This window comes from Mastigoproctus giganteus, chromosome 7 (assembly GCF_048544385.1).
Source record: "Mastigoproctus giganteus isolate SK-2022 chromosome 7, ASM4854438v1, whole genome shotgun sequence".
Taxonomy (NCBI): domain Eukaryota; kingdom Metazoa; phylum Arthropoda; class Arachnida; order Uropygi; family Thelyphonidae; genus Mastigoproctus; species Mastigoproctus giganteus.
The window spans coordinates 200,552,774-200,578,746 of record NC_143581.1 but is presented as its reverse complement, the minus strand read 5'-3'; the positions used below and the strand labels follow the sequence as shown (position 1 = coordinate 200,578,746).

The 25,973-nt window shown below is 35.7% G+C and overlaps 1 protein-coding gene across 1 annotated transcript in view; it reads right to left on the bottom strand.

Moving 5' to 3' along the window:
• Nucleotides 1–1,588: 1,588 nt before the first annotated feature.
• LOC150083556 (uncharacterized) overlaps nucleotides 1,589–25,973 on the bottom strand; it is a 49,357-nt gene continuing 24,972 nt past the window's right edge. Inside the window, exons 7-12 of the mRNA XM_090378522.1 lie at nucleotides 21,639–21,745; nucleotides 16,797–16,914; nucleotides 16,500–16,576; nucleotides 15,749–16,117; nucleotides 10,247–10,371; nucleotides 1,589–1,644 (exon numbers count right to left, since the gene is read on the bottom strand). Coding sequence (XP_090234648.1) covers nucleotides 1,589–1,644; nucleotides 10,247–10,371; nucleotides 15,749–16,117; nucleotides 16,500–16,576; nucleotides 16,797–16,914; nucleotides 21,639–21,745 — 852 coding nt within the window. The remainder of the gene's footprint in view (nucleotides 1,645–10,246; nucleotides 10,372–15,748; nucleotides 16,118–16,499; nucleotides 16,577–16,796; nucleotides 16,915–21,638; nucleotides 21,746–25,973) is intronic.

Sequence of the window (25,973 nt, the reverse complement as noted above, 5' to 3'; positions counted from 1 at the left end):
TACCACAGAAAATTGATCCAACTTGATTGCTTTCCTTTTATTGACAGATTTACTAGTACCGAAGAGAACTTCACAGGGTTAAGGCAAAAACTCACTATTATCGCCCCACGCAAGCTCACATTTTACTAAAACATATTTCTGGAGGTCACTGTCATAAAACAATAAAAACAATTTGCACTTTCTGGGTTACTGGGCTTTTCTGTTAGTGCATCTAATTCTAAATTGGTAGTAAACTCAATCTTATTGCATTTGTGATAATACCAATAGCTGGGATTCTGTGGATTTTTAAGTTATTATAGTGAAATGTGTGTCCCCTTCACTGAAATCTTCAGTCAGGGCCGTGCGGTAGATTTTCTCAGTATGATGTAAGTCTTCGAAATGCCACCCCTTAATGGTTCAAATTGTATTTTGATTTCGCTGCTTATGCCGCCCCCTTACGGTGCCGCCTGATGCGGCCACCTCTCTGTATCATAGCACGGCACGGCCCTGTCTTCAGTCATATAAAAAAATATAAATAACGTAACATAAGTCCGAACTCCGTAAGTCGGGGACTTGCTGTATCGAAAAATGTTCAGCAACCTACGTAAAAAGTATGGCGATAGATAAAAAAACTTACCACGTACTACTCGCATGTCCAAATGATGCTTCCCTTTATTTTTTAAAATGACGCGTATGGTTTTGTCACCAACATTATAATGGTTCTTTAGAGATTTAACGGATGCACCATTTTCAAACCTTTGAATAATTTCAAGTTTTTGTTTAATTCTCTTGCGTTTGCCCATTTTCGTGATTTATTAAAAAAAAAAAAAAAATATATATATATATAGTTACTATAAAAAAAAAATTCCGACATTCCTGACACAACAAAACAAAATTTGTCTGTTTGCGGTGTGACAGAAAGCAACAATCGACGCGACGCACTAAAACAAACTAAACATTTGGTCTCTTTTTTTGAGCGACACGTGTGAAGGCAGTGGGGTTGCAAGATAATAGGTACACTAATCTCCCAATAACGACTTATAACACCGCTTCTTGTCGTTTATTTACGACTTACAAAACATACCTATTCTAGTTATTACTTGAATTTTATGATTTCTGGTTGATTTTTTTTTTTTTTTTTTTTTTTTTTTTAATTTGGAATCTTGAAGTGTCCTGGGTTAATCCAATCCCGGTAAATCGGGAGTCTGCTGTATGTCACAAGGTAAATTGTCAATGAGTGTAAGCAAAGAACCTTCTGAGGCTTCTGCCTTGGAGGTTGTTGTTATTTGGTTTTTAGGAGCATTAGCAACTAAGGCCATATTGCACCTGAGATATGCGGTGGTCATTCCCTGACCTTTCCGCATACTCCGTATTTGGTTGTCACAGGCTCGAACTTCGGTCTAATCAAGAAGCATGTGCTACGCACTGCTGCTCCTGCCCACCTGGCTATGGAGGCGCCACCTCTGGAGGTGTAGTTAGAAAATGTCAGAATGGGAGGAGGTTCTCTCGTGTAATGCTATCATGTTGGCAGAACTGGATAGAGAGAATGACAGGGATGATAAGGACATTGCCTGAATATCCCATCAAAAGAGGTCATCGAAGGCAAATGCTATGGTGGGGAAGAAAGTCCAGTTGGATCACTGTATTTATCGTGCAGTAGATCTCCTGTTATAAGAAAAAATAATAGGAGAAAAGTCAAGATTAATACTCATAAGAATGATTGGGATAAGGACCTACATAAAGTTAAGAGAAATGTTCAGAGTGATATGTATTTGGCTGAAGAAAATAAAAAATTCTTCAGCTAAAATCACTTTTCACACAATCTTGAGAGGAAACCACACTGAAACGAGTATCTTGTCATCATGTTCAAAAGAAATTAGGAACGAAAACACGAATTTTAATCCTGATGTTCAAAAATGACTTCTTTATGGGAGAGAAACTGCCTCCTGCAAATGATGATTTGGGAGGAGGTAATGCTCATACCGTTACAGAAATAACATTGAAGTTTTACAAAGATTTGGAAAACTTCCTTTTTTGCAAAGGGGAGTGGTATCAATCAGAGGGATACTGTCTAGATGGGATCTTCTTGAGGCCATGATTTTGGAACTTGGAATACAGAATGAAAAATCTGAGGAATGCATACAATGTATGCACAAATCTGTTCAGAATTATACGCAAGATATGGATAATTGACAGAATCAGAAACTTTACAGTAGTGCAGTCAAGGGTGACATGACCTACTACAGAGGATGTTGGCTTGAATGTGAGTTCCTCAGATGATGAAGCAACTAGATCATGATGGTGATCGTGTTTTAATTCAAGCTAATGATGGCTCTGTACTTAGTGAAGATGTCCAAATTGCTGTGGATAAGGAAATGAGAAGCTCATTGAGAGGGGTCAGGATTTGGAAAGTAAGAAAAGTATTTGATTGTGGCATTGTTTTAGAGACACAAACCCCTCTACCTGCTTTTTTCCTTCTTTTTATAATGATCCCCCATTTCATATATTATGATGCCATCTCATTGAGGATCCTTGAAAAACGCCCTTAAAGTGATTTATGAATGTATAAAATAGTACCATGAGACAATTTCAATTAATCACTGCTATGAAAGTCACCACAAAGACATACAAGTGTGCCATATTCCAATTTAATTTTGAAGTCTCTCTTACTGCACTTCAAAAAACCACACATTCTATGCACACAAGTTTTTGAAAAATAATGAACAGCAGGTTGTTTCCTTACATGCAGAACCTCTTGATTTTAAAAATTCACCACTGGCACCAGAGTAAACAAAGCAACTACCACTGAAAGGTTGCCAACTTCTGGTATAACGTTAGGAAGAATGCACAAACAAATTTATATAATTCAATACATATCATAACATAAATTCATAATTGTCCTGCTCTACTGCTAAAGAAATTAAGCATCTAAAAATTAAGCTCTTTATATAGAAGCAGAACTGAGGCATGATTCAGTGAGTTCAAAATCTGAGACAAAACTGATAATCTGGCATTTCCAAACTCTTTTGACCTCCAATTTTTTTCATAACAAATACCCCTCCTTGCTTAAAAGTTGCACCCAGACAATAAAACATTCAGCCCTTGGGAAAAGGGGGAGACGGAGTATTTCAGAGTTGCCACAATGCCAATGCATTGCCACAGTCTTGCATACAAAACATATAACATCAAATATCACAGTGTAAAACAACTTTATAATTTTTTTCTTAATTATATAACTATAGTATCATTTCTTACCAAGCATTAATATTAAAATATTAAATATGTAATTTAAATATGTTTTTGATAAAATATTAAATATTTATCAAAAAACAATTAAGCTGAGTTAACAAATGAACATATTAAAGTTTTTCAACCTTATTTCATTAGAAAATTACAAAAGGTATTGCACATATTCATACATTTACCAATAAATGCAGCTTAAAATGCAACATATGACAGAATGCTCAAGACTGTATCACAGATAATTTTTCATGTTCGACTGTCAGGACCCTAATAGTTCTGGAAGTAAAAATAAAATGCAATAAAAATATATTAACATTAGGTTAAAAAATTTTTGGAAAGAAGGGGCAATGAATATCAATGAGCAACTTATAAAAAACTATCACTGTTGGCAGAAAGGCCTTTGCCAAATGCAGAAAATTTCAATAACTCAATTTCTTTGATTTTTAATATTATATTGCACTTAAATTAATTTAGTGAATGGCTATTAAAGTTGATCTTATGTCGGCAGTGGTCCTTCCTCTACTGCAACTTATGATCATTCAAGAGCTAAATTCAATTAATTCCTTTCCCTGTCAGATTTCAATGGGCAACTAAAAAACAACCAGCCAAATATCAAGGTCAGTATCTGATTACACTTTCATATTTATATGGTTTGTGTGTGTATATTAAAATTTTATGTATATGGCATTTGAAAACCACACACCTAAGAATATTTTGAATATTTAAAAAATTAAATACATAAATACGATGTCATTTAATATTAAATTCCAAAATAAGCCATGGATAAGCTGACATAAGTGATGTTTATTATGATAAAATAACATGTTGATTAATCCTGGATTACGTTGTTGTTGGTATTGGGTTTAAAGACAAAAGGGCTTCTGTGGCCTAATTGTGTCTGTTCATACTTTATTTACTTGAAGCATACTGTTTGTAGATGTTAAATTAAATGTTCCTGTATAGACCAATACATTTTAAATAGATTATAAGTTCTTCTATGTTTGCATCATTTCCCAGGATATGAGTGAAATCATGTGAGACATTCAGCCTAGAGACCGACTGAAAAGTGTTTGACCGGGTGGTTGAATATAAAGGACAATTAAACAGAAAATGCCGGACCGTAAGTTGACTGTGACAGGATAAGCACTGGGGTGTGGGTCTTCTCTGAAAAACAGGATGAGATGGGTAAGGTGAGTCTGTCCAATACCACTTCCTCTCGTCTGTTTCATCGGAAGCCTGAGAGCCACAGCTTTGTTTCTTGTTTTATCTGGTAAAGTTTGCTGTTAGTATTCATTTTCCAGATCTGTGACCAGTTGTCATAACATGCTTTGCAAACAACAGGCCACACTCCATATCAGAGATTGTGTCGACTGACATAAGCATTTACCAGTCAAAGAATTTTTTTTTATGAAACTCCCAAACACAAAAGGTATTAGAACTTACAGTGCTTATTACTGTGTATAGGTTGTAAGCTGAGGAGACAGTACTACTTATTGACATTAGACTTGAATTTCTATACATTTTAATTTTCAGCGAAGGAATGTTGTCCCAGAAAACAGAAGTAGAAGGGATAAATGAGAAAGAGAAAACATTCATTCTGTGAGTTTGGAGTTGGAACAGTGAATGGATGCAGACTGGTTTGAAGAGAATGGAGGAATTGCAGATGCCAATTCAGAAGAACAGTGCTTGTGGAAGTAACTATAGAAAAGGCATGCAGCAGAAACTGAATGTCTATGAGACAGAGAGTGGATAAACTTTGTAAAGAAGTGGGTCATTAAATAACCTGACAGCCCTCCTTTGAATGGAATCTAGAAACTTGAGAGAGGTTTTGGGGGCACCACCCCATATGGGAACAATATTCCATTCGATCTGAGATTTGTAGAGCAAGTAGTCATTTAGAAGAAAAGTAATGTTGAGAGCAAGAAAAGAAAACCCGATTTATATGTGATGTGCTTATGCTAAGGGAGATTAGAAATCAGCATAATTCCTAGCAGAGAGATAAGTGATCGTGTCCAGAAATCTGAGTGTCACTGAAGATGAGCAAAGGAGCAGAAGACTTTTTTTTACAATAAATAAGATAGGACTGAGTTTAAAGGGATTAAAGTCAACTAAAGTTTCCTTTGCCGCAATGACCTGGAGATCTGCATTTAAGTACTTCGCAGAGGATATTCAAGAAATTAACACTATTTACACAGGTCACAAATTGGAGCAGCGAAAGTATGGATGTTTTAAAAGATACTTTAAAACATCTGTATCCAGCTATAGAGAATGCTTAAAGAACAAGTCTAGAGAACAAAATCAAAAGATAAGAACTCTGAATTATCAGTCATCAATGATACACATACACAGAAAAGGATTCTCACATTAACAATAAGAATTAACATTTTGAAGAATCCTATATATCATGGATGTCAAACTCATAGCCATGTAGCCAGCTCTAAATGTTATTAAACTCCCCCCCCCCATCCCATCTCGAGCTTAAAACATTTGGCAGATTTGAAAATATCCATTGTTGGCAAAATTCAATTTTTCTATTTTGCTTTCCTATGTTAAATGTGTCTTCTTTAATATTTATAAGTATTATTACAACCATACAATAAAAATGTTATTAGTGTGCTGTAATCATAGTGTTGAATTTCTGTGTTTAATTATTACATAAACTGTAAACAAACACTGATCAACAAAAATTAAATCCTAATTTGAAAAATGAATAATTAGTGGCAAATTAGTTCCTTTCATAAAAAAGGAACTGTTCTTGTGGCTGGTAAGAATAAGTAACATTTTATCTGTTTAGTCACCTAGCAAAAAAAAAAAAAAAAAAAAAAAACACTGTACACTCCAGCTATATATACTGCTCATACTTTAAAACCTTATTCAAGAGAAATTTTTTTTGAACTGTTGATGTAAATAATAATCGTGATTACTGAATGTCTATAGATGCTGTGAGCTTTCTCTAATCTGTGAATTTAGAATTCCAGATTCACAGGTTAAAGTAACTTCATTATTTAGACTATGACAGATTGTGAATCCCCCCCCCCCAAGCTAGCAGTTTTCCGACCCACCTAACACTGCTGATGCTATCGAGGCAGTGTTAAGTGGGTAGGAAAACTGCTAGCTTGGGGGAGGGATTCACAGACTAAAAGGTTAAAAGTAGCCTGCAGCTACTTTTAACCTTTTGGTCTGTGAAGGTGACTCTTGCACAACTTCTATTAGAATAAGTAGCGACCTGGAGTGAGGGGTGCTGGGGTTTTCAGGGACTGATGGCAATCATTGTGAAACAGGTGGGTATATGGGATGTGTTAGGGTAACTAATAATAAGAATAGGAACATGTATACTTGCATGTATACCAATGCTAGAAGTATAGTAAATAAATTTGATGAATTTAAAGTGTTGGTCAAGACATCAAAGGTGGATATTGTTGGGATAGCAGAGACGTGGTGTCACACAGATATAAGGAATGCAGAACTGGAATTTGGGGAGTACAATGTGTACAGAAAGGACAGACAGGATAGGAGAGGAGGAGGTGTTATGCTGTTAATTAAGAAAAACAAAATCAAAAGAAGTGAATCCAGTTGATATAGATGAACAGTGCACTGTTGAGTCAGTTTGGTGTGACACAAGCACTGCAAAAGAAAAAATAAGATGTTATAGGCCTAATGACCCGAATGAGTACAATGAACAATTGTACAAAGAAATAGAGTGGGCTAGTAAATCAGAATGTCTTATAATGGGGGATTTTAACTTCCCAGATATTGAATGGAACTTGTGGGTTGGTCACTCACACACTAGTAAGACTTTTGTGGATTTACTGGATGATTGTTTTCTACAGCAGCATGTTCAAGAGGCAACCAGAGAGGGTAATACTCTTGATCTGGTTATCAGCAGTGATCATTCGTGTATTAAGAATTTGCAGATAAAGGAACCACTAGATGGCAGTGATCACAGTGTACTGATGAGCGATTTACTTAAAGATATAATTACCATCAAGGATAAAGGAAAGGGTTTTTGCTTTCGTAAAGGTGAGTACAGTGGTCTCAGACAGTTTTTAAATTCTGTACAGTGGGATCAACTGACGATGTTACCAACAGTAAATTCTAAGTGGGAAGCATTCAAGGAATTAATCGTGGATGCTACTAAAAGTTTCATACCTATTAAGAAATATTGTTCAAGGTTTAGGCCCAAATGGTTATCAAATGAACTAATAAGACTCGTAACAGAGAAGAAAAATGCATGGGATGCATATAAATTATCAAGCGACTCAGAAGCCTGTGGCAGATATAAGCTAGTCTGTAATCAGGTCACAAAGGAGGTTACGCAGGCGAAGACAGATTACGAGAAATCTTTGGCAAAAGATGCTAAGAAAAACAGCAAGGATTTCTTTAGCATTAGCATTAGTATTAGCATTAGTAGAGGCATTTGATGCAAGAAAGCAAGCTTATGCAGCATCAGCCAAAAAAAAAAAAAATAAAGTAAAATAAATAAATAAAAAATAACCACTTCCACTTCACCCCTCTGTTCGTTCGAAATACCTGTCCAGCTGAGCCTTAAACTTATTTAGGCTATCAACTTCCACGACAAGGGATGGAAGTCTGTTCCACCTACCAACCACCCGCTGGCTAAAGGCAAATTTCCGCACATCTATCCTACATCTGTCTTTCCTCAATTTGAACTTATGCCCTCTCAAGTGATTATTCTGAGCAAGAGGAAGAATCCCATCAGCATTGAGCATGCTCAAACCATTCAAGGCTTTGTACACCTCTATCAGATCACCTCGCTGGTGCCTAGTCTCCAGACACTGTAAGCTTGTGCCTAGTCTCCAGACACTTAGAGTATACTTATATACACTCTAAAAGGAAGGGAATGAAACTGATTGATCCACTGGATATCGATGGTTTGGCTGTTGATGATCCTGCTCAGATAGCAAACAAACTAAATGAGTATTTTGCATCTACGTTCACACATGAGGAGTTATTAAAGTTTGAAAATGGCAGAAGGTTATCAAATTGTAGCAGGGTGCTTAATGATTTTGTAATAACTGAGAGCAAAGTGGAGGAGAAATTGTTGAAGTTAAACATAAGAAAGGCACCCGGGGTGGATGGGATCTATCCAGTTATATTAAAGGAGGCGGCAAAGCAACTAAGCAAACCCTTAGCCATAATGATGAGAGCATCCTTGGACTCAGGGGAAGTCCCCACGGACTGGAGATGTGCAAATGTATCCCCAATTCACAAAGGGGGATCTAAGGGTGACACGAGCAATTACAGACCAGTTAGTTTAACTTCTGTTCCATTTAAAATAATGGAGTCACTGGTTAAAGATGCATTGCAGGATCATCTAGACAAGACTGCAGCAATAATTCAGACACAGCATTGGTTTGTTAAGGGAAAGTCTTGTCTGACAAATTTGATAGGATATTATGAGGTGGTTACAAAGGAACTGGATGCAAAAAATAATTATGATATCATATATTTGGATTTCAGGAAAGCTTTTGACACTGTTGTGCGTGGAAGACTATTGTACAAATTGGAGCAGAATGGTATTAAGGGTAAGTTGCTACAATGGATAAAAGGATGGTTGGGTGGGAGAAGACAAAGGGTGGTAATTAATGGATGCTGCTCTTCGTGGATAAATGTTATTAGTGGAGTCCCACAGGGTTCGGTTTTGGGTCCACTGTTGTTTTGTATATTTATCAATGATAATGATGAAGGTATATCAGGCTTAGTGTCGAAGTTTGCAGATGATACAAAGGTTGTTAATGACAGTAATGGCAGTGTGCTACTGCAACAGGATCTAGATAATTTGGGCAGATGGGCTAAGAAGTGGCAACTGAAGTTTAACCTTGACAAATGCAAAGTACTGCATATGGGTAGAAGTAACCCCAGAGAAACGTACCAACTGTGTGGTACTACACTTAAGGTGGTAGAAAATGAAAAAGACCTGGGAGTAATTGTGCAGTCAGATATGAAGTTTTCTGAGCAATGCAGACAGGCTGCCAGGGCAGGTCATGGGGTTTTGTCAATGATATATAGGAATTTTGATAGCAGGGAGGAGGTGATTGTCCCTCTGTATAAGGCAATGGTCAGGCCATGCCTTGAGTACTGCGTATAGGTCTGGAGGCCTCATTTTAGGAAGGATGTAGATTTGCTTGAGCTTGTACAGAGAAGGGCAAGAAGATTGGTGAGGGGAATAAAGGAATCCTCTTACCAAGAGAGGCTTAAGTTCTGCAAATTGCAGTGGCTGGAGACTGGGCACCTGCACGGTGATCTGATTGAGGTGAATAAGCCTTGAATGGGTTGTGCACGCTGAATTCGGTTGGGATCCTTCCATTTGTTCAGATTACGAACCTAAGGAGGCATAAATTCAAATTAACAAAAGACAGATGTAGAATAGATGTGCGGAAATTTGCCTTTAGCTAGCGGGTGGTTAATTGCTGGAACAAACTTCCATCTGTCGTCGTGGACGTTGATAGGTTAAATAAATTTAAGGAGGAACTGGACAGGCATTTGGAGGGAATTGTGTGATTTTTTTTTTTTTTTTTTTTTATGGCTGATGCTGCATAAGCTCATACACTTGCTTTCTTGCATCACATGCCACTACTACTGCTACTACTACACTGGTTAGTGCATTTGCATCATTACTACACAGTTGAATTTTTTAGACATACCAATGTACAAACTTCGGCTTGTCTAAAAAATTCAACTATGTAGTAATGATACAAATGCACTAACATATGTCACAGTTTGAGGCTTTCTGCCCCAATATGTTATTAGTTCATAATTTAGTTAATAATGAATGAATACAAATGAATAAATATTCACTTATTATTAACTAAATTATCTATAATTATGACTTTAAAAGCAAGCTCAGGATATAATCCATATAACTCGAGCTTTTAAATGGTTCAATATACAAGGTAAAATCCAAAAATCTTTTTATTTTGAATGTGAATTCTATAATTATTAATCTGTTTAGAATGTATTATTATTACTTCAAAGTAAAACTATCAGAAGTGGACTACTTTACCTTCTATATAAAATTCTTCAAAACAGATCTTCCACTCTTCTTCTGCTGCCCTTCTTGTAGCCTCATCTCCAAAGAAATTCTGTATATCAGATCTCATCTTCTGAAACCTCTTATCCGATATGTATCTAATAATTAAAGAAGAAAATTGTTAACACAAATTGTTTTCAACTCTTCATTAAGAGGTAATCACTGAAATGAATTTCAACTTTAAACACTGAAAGCAAGATATTTTCATCAAAACCAAAATTAAAAATCCTCAGCTATTTCAAATTAGTGGTTTCTGGTTATTTGGGACTAGTGCACTTCAGCCTGACTAAGCGGCTGCCCCAATTATGAGAAGTTTCAATTAAATAGTTAAAAATACAGTGGACATTCACTTCACGATTGGTTCAATGTACGATCAAACCATGTTACAATGGACTCTCTGTAATAAAATACAATTTACTATGAAATATGTATTAGGCACTTGTCATTGTGATCACATTTGTGAATTGAATTTTAATTCTATTAAATGCCAATTCTAATAAGCGAAAATAGGAAGAATATTATCTACAGGCTATAAAAGTAAAGATGTATTAAGCACAAATTTACACTTTATTACCTTACCAATTTAAAAATTAAACGATACATGAAAATCAGAAGAATATTTTCCACAGGTTAGCAAATTAAAAATAAATTTATGCTTACGTACATAGCTTAATTAATAGTGTAATATGTACATACTAACTAATTGATATTTCTGTTCATTGACATTTTTTTTTGGTTGAAAATTTTAAAACAATAAAAAAGATAAGCAATAATAACAAAGAACACGGTATGCGCAAATTGCAACTAACATGATACACAAAAGTGAGATACGAAGTAACAAGTTTACGAAGCTTAAAAAATAGGAATAAAGAGAAGATTCTGAAAATTTATTAATGCTTTTTATATGATTGAAGATTTCAGTGAGGGGAAACACATTCCACTATAATAATGTAAAAACCCACAGTTTCAGCTATCTGTATTATCGCAAATGCAATAAGATCGAGTTTACTACCCGTTTATACTACACTAACAGAAAAGCCCAATAAACCAGAAACTGCAAATTGTTTTTATTGTTTTATGGTTTTGACCTCCAGAAATCCGACCAGACCACATGGTCTGGTTAGAGACAATTGTAGGGTAACTCAAGTGCTGTAGTCTCCTGCCCCGATTAAACAGCACGTTATCCAAGCAAAGAAAACCCTGGCTATTTCCTTGATTAGGTGCTGTTCTTTAAAATTTGTCCCAAATAATCAGCTGTCCTGATTAACCGGTGGCTCAAATAACTGGAATCCACTGTAGATGTATCTTTGCATTAAATTAAAATTTTTGACACTATTTTCAAATTATTTCATTGCCTGCTCTGAAATTTAAACCTGAAGCCTTTATTACTGAGCTTGGCTATTCCAGAAATAATTTGTGATTTATATTTAACTTACATCACAAAATTATTCATTTTTATTTCACATCATTCAAAGAATTTTTATTCAAAACTGAATTTGATTCCTGTATACTACTATAAAAGTGAAAAAAATATGCATTTAATGCAAATTTACATAAAATTTGCAATAAATATATATTTATTATAGAAGATTTACAGTAGATATGTTCAATTAAAAAAATACAAAATTAAATCAAAAACCATGTTTATCAACTGTGAAAGTCAAATTATTCAAAAGATACTGAAAAAAAGTATGCACCAAACAGAACAATCCATTATCTTACGTTCCACATCAAGATACGAATATATCATAAAGTATGGTGAGAAGAATTTTCAAATTATAATGATGTTAAAATTCTGGTTGTTCAAGACCTTAAGACCAGCATTGACCTCTGTGTGTCCAATCAATGCTTCTCACAATTAACTAAGTTTGCTGAATGTACTTATTCTAAAAAAAATCAGCATGCCAAATTTTCTCGCTGAGAATTGGGTATGCTTAAATGAGAATTCTTCTAAATTCAAAGAGAGTTTGGTATGCTCAGGAATTCTTTTTGAAAAAAGAATTTTTTTTTTTTTTTTGCCTCAGCATATGATATCTAAATCAAATGTTTCAATAATAGCATATTCAATAACATGTTCAAGAACCAACTAACAGTTCATGAAGATCGCTTCAAACTAACTACACAAATAATAAAGCAAACTCAATTCTTTATACATTTTCCAATTTAAACCTAGAGTTTACTGCATTCAAACTGCAGTGTCAACATGTACTTTAAATTCTTCAACTTTTGTTTTTTTAACTAACATAGCTTCTGCTAATTCGGTTACCTATCTGGAACTCTGCTCAAATTATTCTCCTCATTCTAAGGCTTTGTTACCATCAATATCTCTCTATTTGTAACTTCAAACTCGCAACAGACACTCTCTGAATTAGTGATTTAAAATTTGAATTGCATTATTTATGTAAAGCCTTGAAAAGTTGACTATATCCCCTGCAATTGACAACCTAGGTTATTCAAAAAGTAAAAAAAAGTTACAAAATCCCAGTATTGTTCACCACATACAAAAAACTTGCTCACGGAACCCAATTTTAATTTGTACCACAGTCAGTTTGTCACAGAATCAAATGGGTATTCAAAGACACTGAAAGTCTTCTTATAAGTTACCCACTAATGTTTAATTGGTATAAAATTTATCAGGCTTCATCCCTGATATCATTTATAAAATATTGTGTCAGGAAAACTGTAATGCTATTTATATCGGAGGTATATCATCTAGATTTGGCATGGAGAATTCCTCAGGCACATGAACTTATTACCATAAAAACAATGCAAGGAACTGCTTATTAGAGGTGGAGCTTTCAACTCACTGTAACGATGCAAAATATAACCTGGAAATTAATAAAGCAGATATTGTATTGATCACACATTCAGATCTAAAGTTACGGTGTTTTTAATCATTAGTTATTTATTGATTCAGACAACAGCATTCCCAAATGAACCTATTAATGTCTGATTACCAACCAAATTTTCAAAAAAAAAAAGAAAAAAGGAATTTAAAATAAATATCTTCCAGTCATGGAGTCAAGTGATGAACATCTATGCTATGCAGTCTTCTGACATTGCTTATGTCATTTAAATCTTTTTACAGCAGCAGACAAAAAACTGCATCATCTTAAAAACAGTAACATTTGTAGTGGAACATATAAGATATTGTTTGATTACAGTCATTTTGTTTGTCACAAAGCAAAGATATTGTGTCAGATAACGCTTCTATTGCATCATTCAGTAATTGCAAGGTATTGCATCAGCCATTTCTATAAATACAGCATTGCAAGGGTATAATACGCTCTTTAGTATCCTGTTTTGAGGAGGTGTAAGCATGGCTCCATACGTTCAGTTGACATCAAGAAAACAAAGGGCTTTCTACATGCATTTTCGCTGATAAAATAGGCTGTCACCAGTGAACAGTATCTCGGGGGCTGAAATCGAAGTGTGAAACCAGTGATGTGAAGAAAAGACCTGGATCAGGCCATAAGAGAGTGCTCTGCCTTCCCAAGATCAATATTTGAAATGGCTATGCCTTCATAATCCCCATGTTAGTGCTCCTGATCTAAAATTGGACTTTGAGATGGTCTCTGGTGTCGAAACAAATGCACGAACTATCCAAAGATGGCTTTCAGAATGTGGTCTGCATGCCTATCGGCCCAAGAAGAAGAAGCCTTTGTTGACCCAACAAATGAGGAAGAAGCGACTTGCTTGGGTTAAAACAGAAGTTTCATGGACAAAAGAGCAATGAGACATCGTCATCTTTTCTGACGAATCAAAATTCAACCTGCATGGCTTGGATGGGAAGCGATACGTCAGAAGAGGAAAATCAGAGGCATACCATCCTGACTGCATAACACACTCACTGTAAAGTTCCCTGCCGGTTAGATGGTCTGGGGATGCATAACAAGCAAAGGGATGGGGTAAATTAAGTTTATTAACAGAATGGTGAATGCAGAAACCTACACTGCTATCTTGGAGGAATGCCTGAAACCTGTTATTAGGGATCACCACACAGACATCCAAAACTGCATTTTTCAACAGGACTCAGCACCAGGCCACACAGAAAAATTGGCAAGTTTTATGCTATTTAGATTTAATGATGAGTTTGTCTCACAAGGCTTAAAACATACTTACACCAATATTTTTCCTAGTTTTTCTCCCTTAAGGTGCAGTCATACCTCAGAAATGCTGGCATTACAGTGTTGAACTGGCCTGGCAACAGTCCACATTTGAACCCTATTGAAAATTGCTGGTACATAATGTCATCTAAAATTGCTCAGAAGAAGCCAACAAGTAAGGTTCAGTTGCAAGAGAGTATTGTAAGGGTGTGGTACCACAAAATTTGGAATCACAGAATCTGGCATAGAGTTAATCAACTTTTATATCCAGAAGTTGATTAACTCTATGCCAGATCATTGCAAGGCTGTAATTGCAGCTCGAGGAGGAACAACAAAATATTGAGGACTTATTTTGCTGATTTACAGTGTATAATACTATTATGTTAACTTGTCATTTGAGTTTTTATATGTAAATGCAATAAAATGTATGTTTGATTGTCTTGATTGCCATTTGCATGATTTCTCATATTTCCATCAATTATGCATTTTACCCTTTGGGAAGATATTTATGGCAATTAGGTATATCAGGTGGAGTCTTTTTATTGGATTTCATTCACAGAGATATATATCCCATCTAACAAATGCATTTCAAACATTTCTGCAACCCACAATGCAGTGCAAAACACAATATTTGCAAATTTCACAAGTGTTGCAGTTTTTTTGTCTGCCACTGTACATTGGGGGAGGGGGGTTTCTAGTTCTTAGTTTTTAATTCTTTACATTCTTGCATCAAACCAAATGGAAGTGGTAAGTTTTGTGAAGTACATGAAGAGATGGCTGTAATAAGAATAGATGAGCAGTTTTTTAATTTTTACAAACTTCCAAAATTGCTTGGAAAAATTCACTCCAGGTGACAAGCAGAAACTATGGTCCAGAAACTTACTTCCAAAAGGTTAGGAGAGAGCCTCAAGTATGTAAATTACAAGGAAGAGATCTGAACTGTACTGGGAACAGTCCAAGACCCCTTGTATTCTACAAAACAGTTGTCACTGGGTTCGCTACATGTGGACAAACGAATATTTTAAAAACATGATTTTCCATACATTGCATCCTGTAATCAACATCTATGAGTAAATAGTTCTTTGGACTCAAAAAAAAAAAAACACGGTAATGGCATATTGATATGCTATAATAAATTATAGCATATCCTAATTAGTGCACATCATCAATTGCTGTGCATCAACTGATCACCTACTCTCAAAATGCATAATATGATTAAAAGATACTGTTTTTCTACCTTACTGATGTATGATGATGTAATATTCAAGAAATGTTATGCCCCAAATGGGTTTCTATTGAACCCATTTTATATTTATATATTGCTAAGGTCTAAAATTAAAGAGAAAGTACTTATTAAATAGTTCCTTACCTTCTCCAAGCTCTTTGTATAACAACTGCTGCTTTCTCTTTTAGAAATAGTGCACACTTGGATGCAATGTTATCTTCCACAGCATTGTTGCATAAGAAACAATACTTTGAATCATAAGACTGAGGTATTTCTAAAGTTTTTGATTTTGAATCCATTCTCCACACTGCAACAGGTATCTTGCTACCATGTTGCTTCATCTGAGTGCAATTCCTTAGCACCGAATCAGTTAGCTTATTATTCACTAAGAGAGAGTCACTGTGAAGTAATGATGTAGGCTCTTCTTCTGTGCAAAATGGATCATTATCTTTCACCTTTGAAGTGAGATCTTTTGATATCCTATCTTCTTGGAAACCAATCATGTTATCTAAACTGAAATCAGAAAAACACTAATAATAACACCTTTCAATTTTTCAATTATTTAACTGATTTCAAAATGTTGTCCCATAGTCCAACATACAGAATAGATATTTTATGTGTTTACACCTGCAATACCTACCCAAAACATCACTTAAATGTTACATTTATCTGTTCTATTCTAAATAAAATAAAAAACACTTTTGAACACATAATCATATAAATCACTTTCTAGTTATTATGCTTACAGAATGACCAGTATTAAACACCCACATTGGGACAAAAAGAGAAGAAAATGTATTACTGAATATATTAAAATAATAAACTTTCTAAATTTAATTATTTGACAATACTATTCACTTGTAATATGATTACACATTAATTTCAATTTCTTTACCTAGTGGTATCCTGAGTCTGGGTTGGAATAATCCTGAGGTTTAGTTTTTTCCTGACTTTGTAACCTCTAAACCAAGCCTGAAAATAAAATGTACTCATATTTCAAGACAGTGTATAGACCTCTTCAAATTGCTTATCCTAACAATATTTTACTTTAACCCTAACACAAAGATATCACCCTCCACATATATAGCAAAGAGAAGATAGAATAATAATTTAAAATTACAAAGTATAAATTGATTATGAGAAAGCAAAAATCAAAACTTGAATCAGTAATTTACCATCATTGTACAAATACCTGTATTTTTATAGCTGCAATGTTTCTAATTTCATTAGCTGTGAGTCCCCCTTGTAGTCGGAGAAAATTAGCAACATCATGGAGGTCTTCTCTTAAGGCACAATCCAGTGGCGTACACCTGAAGAATATATATGTGTAATAATTGGCAAGTATGTTCAAAATAATAGAATACATAATAAAATGTCAAACATTTTATTATGTATTCTATTATTCTGAACAAATGAAAGTGAAAATTAGTGCATAAATAATGTTTGTATCACTGATGCTACTTCAGTAACTTACTGCAACAGCTAGCATTAGTATCAGCTACATAGTACAAGGAAGCCACAGGCTTTTGTTACACCAATAAATAAATAAATGCCAATAAATAAATAAATAAAACAAACAATAATAAAAATTAAAATATAAATAAATATATATTAAAAAAAAAACTGTTTTCCTCTGCACAGGTAACTATCCAGCTAACATCTAAATTTCCTCAAGCTGTCAGCCTTAACTCTCCACCAGCATAATTGAAGCTGGCTTGGGAAAATTAAAATTGTGTGGCTAAAAAAAAAAAAAACTTCCAACAATCCAGTCTAAAACTCTTTCCCTGTAATCTGAATTGACAGCCCCTAGTTCTGGAATCATTTATGACAGTAAAAATTTCATCCTCATTCATATCACTATCCCTTTTCAGCACCTTATAGATTGCCGACCGGGCTAGCCGGGTGGGTAAAGTACCTGAATGGCAACCCAAAGGTCGCGGGTTCGAATCCCGCCTCGGGCTTGGATCAAAGTACTGCAAAAACCTTGGGAGGTGTATCATGGCCACAGATGCCGATGCGCCAACAACTACCAAAAAAAAAAAAAAAACCCTTATAGATCCTAGTCAGGTCCCCCGAAGGTGATGGTTGCCTAACTCCGTAGCTTACAGATACAACACTGTTCAAATTTTTCCTCAATAGGCACCCCTTTTGCAGATCTCACCAAGCAGGATACTATGGGCCTTCCTTGCAGCCTGTTTACACTTTCAGAGAATTTTGTATCTGTCCGCATTATAACTTTCAAATCCTTTTCTTCCTCTACTGCTTTTAATTCAACTCAAAAGAGTGTATAAATTATTCCAGGATTGCTATTCACCAACACCTTGCATTTTTTTACATTAAAACATAGTTGCCATTTTTTTGACCATCCATGAATTCTACCAAGATTTTTTTACATGTTATTTAAGAAAAATTTAAAATAATGGTAGTCCCAGACTCTTGGGGGGTGGAGAGATACCTCTAAAATCTATATTCCAACCAGAAGAGTAACTATTAATTACAATCCTCTGCCTCCTGCCTGTAATCTATCTTAAAATCTTATATGTAATCCTAACATGTTCCAGCTTATATAGTAACCTCTCATTATATTAGGGACAGAGTAAAATGTTTTGCTAAATCCAAATAAATGATATCAAATTATTTCCTACATCCAGTTCATGAGTGACTCTTAAAATAGTTTACCGGGTTAGTTAAACATGATTTTCCCTTAACAAAAGGCTATGTAGCCTTTAAAATTTCATTTCTATCTAAATGTCCCTGTACTGCACTTTTTTATCACTGTCTCCATGATTTTCTATACCACTGAAGTCAGACTGACTGCTCTGTAATTACCCACTTTGCTCTTAGAATCACTCATATATTGGCAATACACTGGTACTTCTACCTTCCAATGGAATCTCTCCTGGTTAAATGATGCCTTCATAAAATTCATACTCACCACCACCTTCAAAATTACAGGGTATGCACAATCAACTACAACAGCCTTACTTGCCTTTAGGCTCAAAAGTTTTTCTTTAAAAACACCGGCATGGAATTTTTATTTTCAGAAAAATTCCATGTCCCTGTTTTTTCTGATAAACAACCTGTAATTTCATACTGCTCAGCCTCACCCACATAACCTCTCTTCACTATGAAGGGTCTTTAATCTGTAAAGATTGATGTGAACTACCTGTTCAATTCCTCAGGAACATCTGCTAGGTTATTTAAGACTTTTCCACACCCATTATACAATGATCCAATGTGATTCACTTCTTCTTTGTATTCAAACATGAAAATCTCCTTGTCCTTTGCCCACTTAGTTAGTGATTTCTAATACTTAACCTTTTCCACTTAACCTTTTCTGTATGCGTGGACACATGTTATATCTTATGTATGACAGCTCCTGAACATTAGTTCAATTCTGCCATGATGCACTGCAATGTTACATAACTCTGTTATACTACTGCAGATCAACTTGGGGCTATTATAGGTTTTAGTACTTTTCATCACTCTCTGACCTTGTGCTATCTTTTTCTGTTCTATTAGACTGGTCCAGCTCTGTATTCATCCCCCCTTAAAAAAAAATTTCCATGTCTGTGCTCTTTCCTCTTTTAGCCAGTGATTTGTCGTTTTCAGCCTAACCTTTACTGTGGCACTATTATAGATCAACCTGGAGCTATTATAGGTTTCAGTAATTTTTCATGCCATCTTTTTCTGCTCTATTAGACTGGCCAACTCTGTTTCGTCCATCTTATCATCCTCACTGCTGTATTTTCTTAATGATATATATGTGCATTCATGGATTCTGTGACTATCTGTTCTGTGTAATTTATTCACCCTTCCTATGTTAACTGACCAGTTGACATGATGTCACATAGTATCTTTAACTGTCATAGGCCTTTTCCTGAAGTTAAAGCCCATGCCTTTACCTTAAACAACTGCAACCTCTTTCTTTATCTTCCAACTGTGTGTTCACTTCTTGTTAATGAATGCTGTACTGTGAGCCTTTATGATGTCATCTGGTTCATGGGTGATGTTCAGGTCTAGAATATTCTTACCTTTAAAATTTTCTCTAATATCCTGATATAAATAATCGTCATCTAGTTTATTTACAAAAATTTTGTCTCTACCTGGTAAGTTTCTTCCCACATGCTCCAAACTGTAAGGGACAAACTGAAATTACCCATAATATGGTATTCATAACACCAGCTCACTCATTCCATCTGCACATTGAGGCACTAGTCATACTCTGTACAATCTTCTGGTCTGTTGTATACCCCAACTCTCATTTTTCCTTTACTTTCAATTACCTCACACCATATATTCTCTGTTGGAATGTGTAATTTCTGAATCTGAAAAGGCCTTTATCACATTCAGTCTGCTTTTGATAAATATAACTCCCACACTTCATAAATGCAATATACATACCAATAAAGAAAATCATCATCCTCTATTTCTGGGTGACACCACATTTCTGTTAGCCTTATTCTGAACTACTGGTTACGGCAGCATTAGCTGTCCTACCCAGGAGTTCAAATTCACTCATTTTATTAACAACACCTAACATCACTGTACATTGTTAGAGTAAGTTCTGTTGTATAGTTCACTACCCTGACATATCCTTGAAGTTTAAGTTTATTTCCCTAATATTAGCTACTGTGTTAATGACCAACCCACAAGTTCCTATAAATATCTACAAAGTTAAAATCCCCCATGATAAGACATTCCGATTTATTGGCCCACTCTATTTTGTCTGGTATAGAAGTTAATTATATTCATCACAATCATTTGGCCTGCAACATACTCCTACTCTCATTTTTGTTTTCTCGGTACTTATGTCACACCAAATTGACCCAATATTACACTGACAGCCCACAAGAACTGGGTGCACAACTCTCCCCCACCTCCCACCCTATCTGTCCTTTCTGTACATATTGTATTCCCCATATTCAAATTCTACATCCTCTGTCTTGTTTCTAATATTCCTACAATGTCTGCATGTGATAACTTACCTAATACTTCAAATCCATCAAATCTGTTTACTATACTCCTGCATTAATGAACAAGCAAGTACACGTGCACACATTTTTGATCACAGTAATCCTAACAACAGACAACATATTTGCTTTTCCATGAGGATTATCCCTGCACACAATGTAATCTCCCCCCCCCACACTTCTGCTTTCATATTGCTGCATGTCCCAATAGAAGCACTACAAGAATCGATTTCATCTCTGCTAGTGGCTGCTGTTAAACTATTAGTCTGTGTATTTCCCGCTAAACTAGCAATTATCTGACCCACCTAACACTGCCTCAATAGCATCAGCAAATATCCTTGCACCCTTTATTTAAGTGTATCCCATCTCTAAAAATATTCTTGCCTGTTTACATGTACAGACTATGCTGAGAAATTTTCTATCCAACGAGGCTTGCACAATCTCTCCGGGACTGAACTGACTGACAAGGCTCTCATCAGGTACTATCTCTTGTCACATCTTGGCAAAATTTCAAACACTTTCAAATTTAATCCAAACTTGTAGCCTTTTCTGAACATTTCCCTATACCTGTTAATAAACTTCTGCAGTCTCCTATTCTTAATATCATCAGCAGCAACATGTACAACAATATTGTCTTTCGTGCCCTTAAAATATGAAACCATTCTATAATATCATTAACTTTAGCCCCTGGCAGACATATCCTGGTCCTATTCCACCTATCCTTTTTTGTACAATATATTTCCCATTTCCCTGGCAAAAGAGTTACTGAGAATAGCTTCCTGTGAGACCAGCACATTCTGCCATTGGGGATTCCGCTGTGTTGCCTGATGCACGAGTATAAATTCAAGCACTGCATTAGGCAGTTGAATGCTTGATGGATCCCTCATTTTAATTCCTTCAAAGGCATAAACTCTGTTCTTCAAGCTATCATATTCACCTATCAGAATGCTGAATTTGTGCTTAATCTTCTCACACTCTTTGCATCAATAACACACAGGCATCCCTTCTGGCTTAGTATTATTATCCTAATTTCTTTTTTAATGTCATGAGAGAAAATATACCATTCATCTCCAGTGGATATGGAATTGACAAAAGCATCATATTCGCACAGCAACTTTACGGCATCTAGGTTTTCTTTGGTACAAGCCCAATGAAGAGGACTCTTCCCCTAAAAAATAAATCATGATATAAACTAAAAGGTATGCACAAAAGAAAACTCTAAATAACATACCAATAACTCCATATAAGAAATTTCTCCCCCTCCCACAATCAAAGTATTCTGGAAAAAAAAAAAAAAAAGTGCAACAGCTAAACAACCTGCTATGAAAAATATTTCTTTTGAAAACATAAAAGTTCTAATCAATTTTGACGAAAAGAGATGAATTTTTTTTTTGGCATGATAAACGTTTTTGTTGTTTGTTGTTGTTTGTTATTTGGTTTTTAGGAGCATTAGCAACTTAGGCCATATTGCTCCAGGATATGCGGTGGCATGATAAACCTGAATAAAACTTTGTTCAAACTGACATTGCAGTTTAAATTAAATGAAGAACATTTGTGCAAATCTCAGAATGTCTGAAACTAGGAATTTTCAATCTGATGATGAGGTAAAGTATCATGCTGTGGTCATTACACTGCTCCCTCCCTCCCAGTATTTCTGTATACTGGTAGATAGACAGAAAAAGAGAGAGGAAAATTTTCAAAAAGTCAAATCAAATGAATCATTTAAAATACTACAGTAAATTTTAAACATAATAAAAAAACTACACTCTAAGAGTTCATATAACTGTCGCTTTATAGGATAAACTAGCATAGTAACAATGCCAGTTGTCAATGTGTGCACGATCAATGTCTGTATTTACAAACAACTACAACCAATTTACTTTCATTTGTAAGGTTTGTTTTTGGTGCATCAATTAGATCATAGGTACCACTTCACATATCTTTGTTAGCATTAGCATTAGTAGAGGCATATGATCCAAGAAAACAAGCTTACATAGCATCAGCCAAAAAAAAACCCCTTCCCATTCCACCTATCCATTCGGTCCAAATGTTTGTCTAGTTTTGCCTTGAATTTATTTAAGCTGTCAACTCTACAATGACAGATAGAATTTTGTTCCAGCAATCAACCACACGCTGGCTAAAGGCAAACTTCCACACATAATAAACACAACGTTGTGTTACATCAACTGAAAATGATTTATATGTTACATCAACTGAAAATGCCTATGATAACTAAAAGTGGGAAACACCACTCTCTGAAATGGGAAGGTCTTTTTTTTTTTTTTTTGGCTGATGCTATATAAGCTTGCTTTCTTGCATCATATGCCTCTACTAATGCTAATGCTAACAAAGATATGTGAAGTGGTACCTTATGATCTAATTGATGCCAAAAACAAACCATACAAATGAAAGTAAATTGGTTGCAGTTGTTTGTAAATACAGCCATCGATTATGCACACATTCTGAAAAAGACCTTCCTCAACTGAAAAGACCTTTAAGAATTCCTCCAGTTGCTAGTGAATTCTAAGCCTTGCCTTCCACAAGGGAGTGTCACACTCATTATACTATCATGAAGAATAATTTAATTGAAACTGAATAAATATAAACACTGACAATTGTCTGTATGCAAATGTCTCAAACCATTCTACTTATTTTATTACGTTTTCACGTAAAGCAAAATTTCTCGTATTAACTGAGGTGATACACATAAGCAATGACCAAATGTAATATACAGGGTGTCCACAAATGATTACCCTGATTACATTTTGTTACAAAAATTTTATTACTATTGGGAGGTTAACAAAATTTAACCAAATTGTACGCTAATAGTAGTAGTAGTGCCATGTGATGCAAGAAAGCAAGTGTATGAGCTTATGCAGCATCAGCCAAAAAAAAAAAAAAAAAAAAAAAACACACCATTCCCTCCAAATGCCTGTCCAGTTCCTACGACAGATGGAAGTTTGTTCCAGCAATTAACCACCCGCTGACTAAAGGCAAATTTCCGCACATCTATTCTACATCTGTCTTTTCTTAATTTGATTTTATGCCCCGTTAGGTTCGTAATCTGAACAAGTGGAAGGATCCCATCAGAATTCAGCGTGCTCAACCCATTCAAGGCCTTATACACCTCAATCAGATCACCGCACAGGTGCCTAGTCTCCAGCCACTGCAATTTGCAGAACTTATGCCTCTCTTGGTAAGAGGATCTCTTCATTCCCCTCACCAATTTTGTTGCCCTTCTCTGTACACGCTCAAGTAAATCTACATTCTTCCTAAAATGAGGCTCCAGACCTGTACGCAGTACTCAAGGCGTGGCCTGACCATTGCCTTATACAGAGGGACAATCACCTCCTTCTCCCTGCTAGCAAAATTCCTATATATCATTGACAAAACTCCATGACCTGCCCTGGCAGCCTGTCTGCATTGCTCAGAAAACTTCATATCTGACTGCACAATTACTCCCAGGTCTTTTTCATTTTCTACCACCTTAAGTGTAGTACCACACAGTTGGTATGTTTCTCTGGGGTTACTTCTACCTATATGCAGTATTTTGTATTTGTCAAGGTTAAACTTCAGTTGCCACTTCTTAGCCCATCTGCCCAAATTATCTAGATCCTGTTGCAGTAGCACACTGCCATTACTGTCATTAACAACCCTGCCAACCTTTGTATCATCTGCAAACTTCGACACTAAGCCTGATATACCTTCATCAATATCATTGATAAATATAAAAAACAACAGTGGACCCAACACCGAACCCTGTGGGACTCCACTGATAACATTAGTCCAAGAAGAGCAGCACCCATTGATTACCACCCTCTGTCTTCTCCCACTTAACAATCCTTTTATCCATTGTAGCAACTTACCCTTAATACCATTCTGCTCCAATTTGTACAATAGTCTTCGATGCGCAACAGTGTCAAAAGCTTTCCTGAAATCCAAATATATGATATCAAAATTATTTTTTGCATCCAGTTCCTTTGTAACCACATCATAATATCCTATCAAATTTGTCAGACAAGACTTTCCCTTAACAAACCCATGCTGTGTCGGAATTATTGCTGCAGTCTTGTCTAGATGATCATGCAATGCATCTTTAACCAGTGACTCCATTATTTTACCCAGAACAGAAGTTAAACTAACTGGGCTGTAATTACTCGTGTCACCCTTCGATCCCCCTTTGTGAATTGGGGATACATTTGCACATCTCCAGTCCGTGGGAACCTCCACTGAGTCCAAGGATGCTCTCATAATTATGGCTAAGGGTTTGCTTAGTTGCTTTGCCGCCTCCTCTAATATAACTGGATAGATCCCATCCACCCCAGGTGCTTTTCTTATGTTTAACTTCAACAATTTCTCCTCCACTTTGCTCTCAGTTATTACAAAATCATTAAGTATCCTGCTACAATTTGATAACCTTCTGCCATTTTCAAACCTTAATAATTCCTCATGTGTGAATGTAGATGCAGAATGCTCATTCAGTTTGTTTGCTATCTGAGCAGGATCATCAACAGTCGAACCATCGATGTCAAGTGGACAAATCAGATTCATTCCCTTCCTTTAAGAGTTTATATAAGTAAAGAAATCCTTGCTGTTTTTCTTAGCATCTTTTGCCAAGGATTTCTTGTAATCTGCCTTCGCCTGCCTAACCTCCTTTGTGACCTGATTACAGACTAGCTTATATCTGCCATAGGCTTCTGAGTCGCTTGATAATTTATATGCATCCCATGCATTTTTCTTCTCTGTTACGAGTCTCATTAGTTCATTAGATAATCATTTAGGCCTAAACCTTGAACAATATTTCTTAATAGATATGAAACATTTAGTAGCATCCACGATTAATTCCTTGAATGCTTCCCAAGTTGGCACTAATCATGTTTTCGTGGAAGAAGAAAGGTCCAATAATGTAATCATGTAATAGGGCACACCACACATTGATTTTGGCCCTGTTACGAATATGCTTTCTTATCACCTGTGGATTTTCTGATCCCGTAATATGCACATTGTGTCTATTGACTACATAACTAACATAATATTAAATGTTTTTATCAATACATAAGGACTTTAAAGAACTTCAACATGAGTGCCTCTTGTGGCATGTAGAATATCAAGGCGATATTCAATCTCTCTCTCTCCCTCCCTCCCTCCCTCTATACATTTTCTAACATCTGTGGGGTGGTGCATTCGACTGCAAGTGTAATCTCCTCTCGTAATGTTTCAACATCTGGAACAGCTGTCCATTACACCAAGTCTTTAACATATCCCCAAAGAAAGAAATCCAATGGATTTATGTCTGGTGGCCTTGGAGGCCGCAAAATCGGTCCATCCCTGCCCATACAACGGTTTGGAAATGTCTTATCCAAAGTGTCATGAACAATTTGAGCCCAATGAGTGAG